The 11,522-nt window shown below is 37.8% G+C and overlaps 1 protein-coding gene and 1 non-coding gene across 2 annotated transcripts; both read left to right on the top strand.

The window, feature by feature from the left end:
* Positions 1-7,019: 7,019 nt before the first annotated feature.
* LOC131645391 (small nucleolar RNA R71) lies at positions 7,020-7,126 on the top strand. The gene has a single exon (XR_009297016.1). It is a non-coding gene; the product is annotated as a small nucleolar RNA R71 (small nucleolar RNA).
* A 3,372-nt stretch (positions 7,127-10,498) lies between these two features.
* Positions 10,499-11,259, top strand: LOC131623572 (transcription factor bHLH162-like). Its single transcript, XM_058894574.1, has 3 exons — positions 10,499-10,619; positions 10,754-11,067; positions 11,169-11,259. The coding sequence occupies exons 1-3, from the start codon at positions 10,499-10,501 to the stop codon at positions 11,235-11,237; spliced, it is 504 nt and encodes a 167-aa protein (XP_058750557.1). The 3' UTR covers positions 11,238-11,259.
* Positions 11,260-11,522: the final 263 nt, after the last annotated feature.

The raw sequence follows: 11,522 nt of genomic DNA, 5'->3' as shown, positions 1-11,522 counted from the left end.
ACGCGCGTCTCCGGCAGTCAGTCTGCTGGGGGACAGGGCATGGAGACGGGCGCCTCCTGTCCTTTGCATGCAGAGGCTGGTCCCACAGATGCGGAGACGTGCGTCTCCTTGCCTAGGGAAGTGGTTTCCACGCGTGCAAGGGTGGACTAACTCTGACAGCAGCATTAATACAGAATACCAGCTCAGTACAGTGTAATTGTATCATACTATAAACGGCAAAAATATGGTATACAGGAATGCATAGCAGTTTAATAGTGATGTAGTAAAAACACAGCAGCAGTAATAAATAGAATATTGCATTTAAAATTAAACCGGTACTGAGTGTTAACAGGAGCAGAATGTAAAAGTGCAGAAAATTAAATTCTAAACTAGGAATTTGAAATTACTAAAACTAGAAATAAAATCTAATAATCTAAACGGTAACATCTAGCCACGTCTATTGTTGTGCACATTAGAATAAATGTGTTTGAAGACTTCGTCGAACTGAGCATTGACGGTGTCGATGAAATTGAAGAAATGCATTTGCAAAGTGTGAAGCTCGTTGCGCACATGTTGTACATCTTGTTGCAGTGCAGTGATGGCTTGCTCGTGCGTGTTCAGATTAGGCATTCTTTGATTTACTGATGCGGTGGAAGCAGCGGGTTGTTGTGGCTCGAGCTCGACATCAGTCATATCAACAGTGTAATCATCAGCAGAATCTTCAGAAGGAGTTTCAGGCTCATACTCATGTATAGGTTCATTTACAGAAAGAGGTTCATAATCAGGAATGGGTTCATCTTCCGGATTAGGGTCATAGTATCCAGGAGGAGTGTCAGGCTCAGATTCTGATACGTGCATTTCCTCATCAAAATGTTCATAAGCTTGAGGGGTTTCAGGTGAGGGTTCTCTCTCAGGAATCTGACCATAGTAAAGCCAGTTAGCAGGGTTGTGCACACTCGTCCTTGGACTCGGTAAGGTGAACTGATCCAATACTTTGTTATCAATGAGTAAATCAAACTGATCAGGTCCAAGGTTACCGATGATACCTCGGTTAAAGCAGAAATGAATGTCCATAGAATTGTGGGAACCAAGAGGTGTCAATCTAAGCAAAGGTACTCTCATTCCTATAGCATTAGCAATCATAGTGACAAATCCGCCGATCCTAATAGGTGAAACTTCGTCTTGCGTGATGCGCTCGAAGTTTGTTAGCATGAATGCGATGGCATTGACCGGGCGATTCTGAGAGGAGCAGAACATGATGAATAACTCTTCTCTAGAAACTTCAGTGATATTATCAGGTTTTCCAAAGATGTAGTGAGCAATGATCTTATGGAAGTATCTGAAAGCGGGGTTATGGATGTTCTCAGACTGGAATTCGTTCTCTTCAGGGTTGTCGTTTCCAGTGATCTTGCCCCAGTATCTTTCCAACTCCCAGTAAGCAAGACTGTCTTCAGCTACTCGGGTGTATGCATCTGATCCATGAGGTAGCTCTAGCATTTCAGCAAAATCTCGGATGCAAAAATTAAATTCCATACCAAAGAGTCTAAAGAGAATGACTCCTTTTCTCAGTCCTTGTCCACAGTTGGGAAGATAGGTCAGGGAGCTCAAGAATTCCAGAGTGAGCTTCCGGTAGGTACTAAACTTGCGGAACAAGTGAGAACCAGTCCACCCGATTTGATCTAGCAGGTGCAAAACGCTCTCTTCGATACTAAGTTGTACCATAGTCGGTTGGTGAGGGTAGCAAGTCAAATCCATTTGTCTTTCAGCTAGCTTATCAAATCTTGCTTCTTGTCCTCTACCACGGAACACAACTTCCATATTATCGACTTCTTGCATCTTAGTTAGTAGTTAAGAAAAACCTAGAAGTTGAAAATATTAAGATTAAATTAGAATTAGGCTAGTGTTTATTTAAAATAGAAATAAAATTAAATAACAAGTTATAATAATAAATATAATTATAAAAGGAAATATTTTCTCGAATTAAGATAGCAGTTATAATTATAATAATTATTATAAGATGTATGAAAAAAAGTAAAAATGATTAAAATTAAAATAATTAAAAATAGAATAGATTATTTAGATGAAAATTAAAAGGTTAAAAATAAAAATAAAATAAAATAAAAGAATAAATGAATGTGGGTTGTCTCCCACCAAGCGCTTTGTTTTATGTCGTAAGCTCGACGATTTTAAAAATAGAAAACTATTTTTTCGAATGAGCGGGCAGCTCGTCAAGTTTAAAAACTTTGATGTTTTCATCGTGTTCGAGATGATGGTAATACTTAAGGCGTTGCCCATTTACGACAAAAGGTTTGACGGTTTCTCCTTTGATTTCTATCGCTCCACTCGGAAATATGTTAGTTATTTCGAAAGGGCCGGACCATCTAGATCGTAACTTACCAGGAAATAATTTTAGTCTAGAATTGAATAAAAGTACTTTATCTCCTATGCTAAAAATTTTCCTAGATATACGCTTGTCGTGCCATTTTTTCGTTCTCTCTTTATAGATTTTGGCGTTTTCGTAAGCGTCTTGTCTAAGTTCTTCCAATTCGTTTATGTCTAGAAGTCGTCTCTCACCAGCGGCAGTGTAGTTTAGGTTTAAGTTCTTAATGGCCCAATAGGCTTTATGTTCTAACTCTACCGGTAGGTGGCATGATTTTCCATAAACGAGTTTGAATGGGGTAGTTCCTATTGGAGTTTTGAAAGCTGTTCTATAAGCCCATAAAGCTTCATTTAGCTTGGTTGACCAATCTTTCCTAGATATAGCAACAGTTTTCTCCAATATTTGTTTTATTTCGCGGTTAGATACTTCTACTTGTCCGCTTGTTTGTGGGTGGTATGGTGTAGTTATTCGATGATTTACTCCATATTTTCGAAGGAGTTTCTCAAGTATTCTTGAAATGAAATGGGAACCACCATCGCTAATTACCAATCTTGGCACACCGAACCTAGGGAAGATTACGTTTTTGAAGAGTTTGATAACTACTCGTGTATCGTTTGTAGGAGAAGCGATAGCCTCTATCCATTTTGAAACGTAATCGACAGCTACGAGTATATATTGATTTCCAAACGACGACGGAAATGGACCCATAAAGTCTATTCCCCAAACGTCAAATATTTCTACTTCAAGAATGCCTTTTTGAGGCATTTCATCACGTCTCGAAATGTTTCCGGTTCGTTGGCATCTATCACAGTTTATTACAGCAAAATAAACGTCTTTCCACAGGTTGGGCCAGAAAAGTCCAGATTGAAGGATTTTGGCGCAGGTTCTAGATGTGCTATGGTGTCCTCCACACGGTGCAGAATGGCAGTGTGTTATTATACTTCCTATTTCTTCCTCGGGTACACAACGTCTAAAGATTCCATCGGGGCCTCTTTTGAACAGGAGTGGGTCGTCCCAATAGTAATGTTTTAGGTCATGGAAGAATTTCTTCTTCTGTTGGTAACTTAGATCAGGAGGAAGCACACCAGCAGCTAGGTAGTTTACGAAATCTGCTTACCAAGGTGTGTCAGAGCGGGCTAAAGCTATTTCAGCTAAGTTGTTGGTTTCAGCGTTTGGATGGTATGGTTCGAATTCATTTGCTTTTAATTGAGCGATGAGTCTTTCATAAGGGAAATCATCGTCAATTGGTACTTGTTCGGGTTTTAGATTTTCCAATCGAGAGAGGTGATCTGCTACGACATTTTCAGTACCCTTTTTATCTTTAATTTCCAGGTCGAACTCTTGTAGTAACAAGATCCATCTCAAAAGTCTTGGTTTGGCGTCCGTTTTGGTTAGGAGGTACCTAATGGCGGCATGGTCAGTGTATATGATTATTTGGGCTCCTACCAGGTAAGAACGGAACTTGTCTAGTGCAAATACGACAGCTAATAATTCTTTTTCTATCATGGCGTAATTCATTTAAGCTTCGTCTAGGGTTCTACTCGCATAGTATATGACATGTAGTTTCTTATCTTTTCTTTGCCCTAGAACGGCTCCTACAGCATAATCACTTGCGTCACACATTATTTCGAAAGGTTCATTCCAGTCGGGAGGTTGCATAATTGGCGCAGAGATTAATGCTCGTTTAAGCATATGAAATGCTTCAGTGCATTTATCGGTAAAAATGAATTCGGCGTCTTTCATTAGTAGTTCAGTTAAGGGTTTTGTAATTTTAGAGAAATCCTTAATGAAACGTCGGTAAAAACTAGCGTGTCCCAGAAAACTTCTTATTTCTCTAACGGTTTTAGGAGGTTGAAGGTTTTCAATAATCTCGATTTTTGCTTTATCTACTTCGATCCCTCTATCGGATACGATGTGTCCAAGTACAATTCCTTGTCGAACCATGAAATGGAATTTTTCCCAATTAAGGACTAGGTTAACGCTTACGCATCATTTAAGTACCAGTTCAAGGTTCTCTAAACATGTTTCGAAGCTTCCTCCACAGACAGAGAAGTCGTCCATAAAGACCTCCATTATTCCATCTAGGAAGTCGGCAAATATTGCCATCATGCATCTTTGGAAGGTCGCGGGTGCATTGCAAAGCCCAAAAGGCATTCGTCTATAAGCGAATGTACCATAAGGACAAGTAAACGTGGTCTTCTCTTGGTCGTCAGGGTGGATAGGAATTTGGAAAAATCCGGAGTATCCATCCAGATAACAGAAATGTGAGTGTTTAGCTAGGCGTTCGAGCATTTGATCTATGAAAGGTAAAGGGAAATGGTCTTTTCGGGTAACTTTGTTTAGCTTCCTATAGTCAATGCACATTCTCCATCCAGTTTGGGTACGTTGTGCTACAGATTCGCCTTTAGCGTTAGTGATTACAGTAACTCCTCCTTTCTTTGGTACGACGTGAACAGGGCTAACCCATTTACTATCGGATATAGGATATATTATTCCGGCTTCTAGCAGCTTTTGGATTTCCTTTTTAACCACATCACTCATAATAGGATTTATCCGCCTTTGATGTTCCCTAGAGGTTTTACAATCGTCTTCGAGCATAATGCGGTGCATACAGAGGGAAGGACTTATTCCTTTCAAATCTGATATGTTATATCCTAAAGCGGTTGGGTATTTTCTTAGGACATCAAGTAATTTTTCAGTCTCGGTTCGTCCTAAGTTGGCGTTCACTATAACTGGTCGGTTTAGTTCTTTGTCTAGAAATTCGTATCTAAGATCGGTAGGAAGTGTTTTCAGCTCTATAGCAGGTTTCTTAGGTCCAGGTATAGGATCGGGAGTTAAAGCTAAGCATTCACTCAGGTGGTCATCTTGATATTCCTCACGCCAGTTGTCATCTTCAAGAATTGGCGGCATAGGAATTCTTAGGATCTCAGTTTCCTTATTTGGTTCGGATTTTATTTCTTTGACACACTCGTCGATTATGTCAGCAGAACAGCATGTGTCAATTATAGAAGGTGCTTTTAGGAATTGGGAAAGGATAAATTCTATTTTCTCTTCTCCTACTTCGAAAGTAAGCTTTCCTCGCTTTACATCTATAATTGCACCAGCGGTTGCTAAGAACGGTCTTCCTAATATGATCGGGATGTTAGAATCTTCTTGGATATCCATTATGATGAAGTCAGTTGGGATGTAGAATTGACCTACACAAACAGGGATATTTTCTAACATTCCTACAGGGTATTTTACTGAACGGTCAGTTAGTTGAAGAGACATTCTCGTTGCTTTAAGCTCACCTAGATTTAGTTTCTTATAGGTTGAAAGAGGCATCAAACTAACACTAGCTCCTAAATCGCACAAGGCCTTCTCTATAATGGTTTTACCTATTACGCAGGGTATAGAGAAACTACCAGGGTCTTTCAGTTTTGGAGGCATGTTATTTTGGATGATAGCGCTACATTCAGCGGTAAGCGTTACGGTTTCGTTATCCTCGAGTTTCTTTTTGTTTGATAAGATTTCTTTTAGGAATTTAGCGTACGAAGGCATTTCAGTTATGGCTTCTGTGAATTGTATGGTTATGTTTAATTGTTTCAAAAGTTCTACAAATCTTTTAAATTGCGCTTCGGTTTTTGATTTGGCTAATCTCTGAGGATAAGGAATTGGTGGCTTATAAGGTGGTGGTGGAACATAAGGTTTCTCTTTTTCAGGTTCCACTTCGTTATTGTTCTCTTTAGTCTTAGCAGTTTGGTCATCAGTTGATGTCTTTTGGGTTTCCTTTGGTTCTTGTTGTGACATGGGTACGTTTTGAGTTCTAGGATCAATGGGTCCATCGTAATTCGTTCCACTTTGTAGTGTTATTGCGTTCGCATGTCCTTTAGGATTAGGTTGTGGTTGAGCAGGAAACGTGCCAGCAGGGGCAGCAGTAGGTGCTTGTTGTTGGGCTACTTGTGAGATTTGAGTTTCTAGCATTTTGTTATGAGTAGCTAAAGCATCTACTTTGTTCGATAGTTGTTTTAGTTGCTCGCTGTTGTGGATGTTTTGGTTCAGGAAGTCTTTATTGGTTTGTTGTTGGGAAGCTATAAAGTTTTTCATCATGATTTCTAGATTCGACTTCCTAGGGGTATTTTGAGCAGCTACAGGCGCTTTTTGGTAGCCAGGTGGTACAGCAGGTGCTTGTCCAGGTGCGTACAACGCATTGTTGTTCTTATAAGAAAAGTTCGGGTGGTTTTTCCATCCAGGGTTGTACGTGTTAGAATAAGGGTTTCCTTGAGCATAGTTTACTTGATCAGATGGGACTCCAGTCAAGAGTTGACATTCGGCAACTACATGTCCAGTCAATCCACAGATCTCGCAGTTAGGTGTTACAGCAGCAGCGGTGGCTGAAGGAGTGATGGTTAAGTTCTCGATCTTTTGAGTTAAAGCGTCTACTTTAGCGTTAACGCGGTCTATACCACTTACTTCGTACATTCCTCCTTTGGTTTGGGTTTTCTCTAGAGCGGCTCGTTCTCCACCCCATTGGTAATGGTTTTGTGCCATGTTCTCTATGAGTTTGTATGCTTCATCATGGGGTTTGTCCATTAATGCTCCGCCAGCAGCGGCATCTATAGTCATTTTAGTGTTATATAAGAGACCACCATAGAAAGTATGGATGATCAGCCATGATTCGAGTCCATGATAAGGGCATATTCTAAGCATGTCCTTGTAACGTTCCCAAGCTTCGAAGAGTGATTCGTTATCTTTCTGGGTAAATCCGTTGATTTGACCTCTAAGCATAGCAGTTTTGCTAGGCGGAAAGTATCTCGCTAAGAATACTCTCTTCAATTCGTCCCATGTGGTTATGGAATTAGAAGGCAGGGATTGAAGCCACGCTCTAGCTCTATCTCTTAAGGAGAAAGGAAAGAGACGTAATCGAATAGCTTCGGGACTAACGTTGTTAGCTTTGACAGTGTCGGCGTATTGCACGAACACAGATAAATGAAGGTTAGGGTCGTCTACAGGGCTTCCATAGAATTGATTCTGTTGAACAGCTTGGACCAGCGAAGGTTTCAGTTCGAAATTGTTTGCCTCAATCGCAGGTGGTGCGATACTTGAGTGCGATTCAGCGCGCGAAGGAGCGGCATAGTCTCTAAGCGGACGAAGAGCAGCCATCTCTAACTTTGGGATAATTTGATTGATTTGATCAGTAAAAGTCAATTCCTGATTAATAGGAATTGGTGCTACTTCGGGAAGATTGCGAGCTCGACATTTGACGTTAATGAAACGTTCGATCTCGTTAATTAGTTGTATTAAATCTCCTCCTTGTGAACGAGTATTTGGCATACAATCGTTCAGAAAGAAAGGGAAGAATTGTCCTAGTCTCTACGGTGTAACAGTGAGTTACGATATCGACTTAAATAGTCCCCGGCAACGGCGCCAAAAACTTGATCGCGACTTTACGTGTCTATAAATCTGATGACTGCAAGTGCACAGTCGTGTCGTGTAGTTTTAAAAGATATCGAATCCACAGGGACTATGAATCGATCTACCGTTATCTAAGGTTACTATGTAAAGCTAGGGCTACTAAAATTTTGATTGTTCCTAAGGGAGAGTGATAGTGAGAAATAAAGAATAAAAGACAGGTATCAGTATGTATTTCGTTTAACTTAAGGTAATCCGAAGGTCCATTGGCTTTTGCGTAATTTAATTAAAAATCTTTACTAATTCAATTGATTAAAAATCCTCGTCTCAAACTTTCGCTCTGTTGATTCAGATTACTATCCTAATCCTAATGTACGCTTTCGCCATCCCATTAGATTTTAGAAGAGCTTTTTGGAAACAACGTAATTAATAAAATGCCTATTTTATGAAGTTGTTATCTATTTAAATCTCCTAATCTCAAACTTTCGCTCTGTTGACTCGGAACATGCTAATATCTCTAACGTACGCTTTCGCCATCCCGCTCGGGTGTAAAAACAATTTTTGAAAATAAATAAGTCCCAATTAGTTTTAATACGCTTTCGTCATCCTTAAAACTAATGTCCTATGTCTACTATCTGGTTAAAGATCTCAAACTTTCGCTCTATTGATTTTAACCTTTGACCGTCTTAATCCCTCAAACTTTCGCTCTATTGGTTTTAAGACTTACTAATTAAATTAGACATATAAACCAAAAATAAGTGATATTTAATAAAACATAATTAAGCCAATTTATTTCGGATCCCTCGGTTAACTTACTCTACATACCGACACCTTAGTAATTTAGCCAGACATATTAATATGGTTAAACATGCATAAATAGATTCGGTTCATAATAATAGGCATGTTAATAGGCATACAATATATCATGCAAATAAACATATAAATAAGGCGGTAAATATTAAACCTGAATTAAATAAATGGCAAGTAAATCTTCAAGTATGGAACCTCCACCACAAGTTGGCTGGATCGTTCTTCGGAATTTAAACGGACAGAAAATAAAACAAGGAAATAAAAACGATAAATCTAACGTAAGGCTAGATTTATAAAAAGTTCACAACAATTTCCGGTGTAGAAATCGTTGTGAGAAAATAAGTGTTTGAATGAAAGCAGAATGAAAAAATATGGTTCGCGGTACAATTTCGGCAGCACTTCGTTAGCAGGAAATCGGACCCTTTGGACTGAAGTGACTGCTTCTATTTATAGGGGATGCTTTGCAGTGACGTTGCGTGAAAAGAGGAAGCTCTTCAGACTGGCTTGGAGACGTGCGTCTCCGATTCTTCAGGAAGACTGGGCGCATGACTTGAGACGTGCGTCTCAAGTGGAGAAACTTTAGGGAAATGGAGACGTGCGTCTCCCTTTTGCTGATGTGGCATAGAGACGTTGGAGACGTGCGTCTCCGCTTACTTGTGTGGATTGGGCTGCTTTCCTTCGTGGGCTGGATTGCTTCATTGGGTCTTTGGGTCTCTTTCAGCACACTTGGGCCTTATTTGTACTCCCTTTTTACTTCAGCACCTATTTTTCGTCTTTTAGGCATAGATATGGGTCGTTTTAGCTCCATTTCTTCTCTTTTTCATAATTAGTCATAATAAGAGTGTAAAACCTGAAACAAAGCAAAAACTCGCGTAATATCATAATAAATCAATATAATAAACGGAAAATGCTATAAATATCTATGAATTTCAAGCTAAATATACGATATAAAATCGTGTTATCACCAATCCAGTATCAGTGTACTAAACACATTGAGATGAACATTTACTTTTTTCAAGAGAAGGTCGCTCGTGGTCAGGCACGCGTTCTTCATGTTCCTTCACAGCACCAGATTGTTGATATCTAAACCAAAGGCCTCCCTAGATATCTCTTTGATGATTTCCAGAACAATCAAAACATTTGTCGACCTTCCACATCACCTTCGGGAGTGTGATAGAATCTGTATTTATTTATAATTATGATTTACTTATAATTATTTGAAATCGGATCAACTCTCATATACTATATATACTCTTTATCAGTAATGAGAAAATACACAAAAAAATCAATTATTTACCATAAATAAGTTGAAAACCCAATTTTTTTTTTCTACTATTTACATCTTTCTAGTATTTTAGACTCTTTTTAGTGTACTAACCTCGACAACCAATTATCTTACAATAAAAAAAACTTGAAAAAGATGGTTGAATCTTGTAAATTTTGTGCATATAGAGCAGTGTTCCTACAGTTTGCAGATTTATGTATTTGTTAGTTATTTTGTATGATCAATTTTAGTTATTATGAGAAGATGTGATTGAGTTATGGCCCCCAAATTTTATAAAAAATATTTACATGCTAAACGTGTTGATAATGTCTTTATACTCAAGTTTGTGGTTGTCATATGAAGGCTCAGTTTAACTTTATATTGACCCCTCTTTTTCTTGTCTTCAATGATACTATATTTTTGAAACCGATTCACAACAGTTGTAGCACACTTATCATATTCCATTCTATAATTATCATTCAAAAATAGTACAAAAAAATATTTATTTTGGCCTAAACATAGTGCCCCACCATTTCTATTACAAGACAACTTTGGTCAGTAGCATCTAACATTCTAGCTTTTTCTAAAAGAAGACAAACCAACAAAATTTTATAATAAGCATTCTTTTATAATGCTATCATGAGTATTTCAAGATATTATAAACTGGAAAAGTGATGGAGAAAAACCCTAGTTCATCAAGAATTGACAGAAAATTCATTGAGAGAAAAAGAAGAAAAGAAATGAAAACTCTTTGCCACAAACTCACTTCAACTCTTCCTCATCAAACCTCTAAGGCTTCTTTCTTTTCCTTCTCAATTTTTCTTTACTCTCATCTTCTTCTCTTAGTTTCTTAATTTTTCATATGAACTATGCTAGAAAAATATAACAAAATCTCTAGTGTTGTGTCACTGATTAAATTTATGTGTTGTAGGCTATTTCGATGCCGGATCGGGTAGAGGAAGCAACAAATTACATAAAAAAGTTACAGATAAATTTGGAGAAAATGAAGGAAAAGAAGAAGTTTCTACTAGAAACTCAAAGGCAAAAGAAGTTGATGTTAAAATCTCCAAAAATTGAGATCCAACAAATAGGTTTAACATTAGAGGTTTTTCTAATAACTGGATTGAATTCTCAGTTTATGTTCAATGAAACCATTAGAATTCTGAATGAAGAAGGAGTTGATATTGTTAATGCTAGCTATAAAGTCAATGAAGATTCAGTTTTCCATTCAATACATTGTCAGGTAAATAATAACCCTAAATTGTTATTACTGCTAAATGACTATTGAAGTTCCTTTAGCATGTATTATAGTTATTAAACTCTCTACATTTGCATTATTTCTAGGTACAAGAATTTGGCAATGAAAGTGCAAGAATATCTGAGAGATTGAACAAGTTTATGCATGATTATTAGCCTAATGCATGTCTTTGATTTCACTATATAAGCTATTATATATAAATCTATAAATGTGTGCATTTTGTAATATTTTTCTATATCAATGCTGGTGTTTAGATTCTGCTTTTTAATTTTATATAGAAGAAATGGAAAATATCTGAATTAAAAGTTCTGACTTATATATATTATTTTAATATTGGGGAAAACTCATGTTTCATGCTTCTTCTGATATCAATAAAAGTAATATATGTTTTTCTGCAGCTGTTCGTACTAGTTTCCTCTGATGTGTCCATGCAGGTTGAG

Source organism: Vicia villosa, linkage group LG1 (assembly GCF_029867415.1).
Source record: "Vicia villosa cultivar HV-30 ecotype Madison, WI linkage group LG1, Vvil1.0, whole genome shotgun sequence".
In the NCBI taxonomy this organism is placed as follows: Eukaryota; Viridiplantae; Streptophyta; class Magnoliopsida; order Fabales; family Fabaceae; genus Vicia; species Vicia villosa.
Note: the sequence above shows the minus strand (reverse complement) of the source record. Positions and strands in the feature narration are given on the sequence as shown.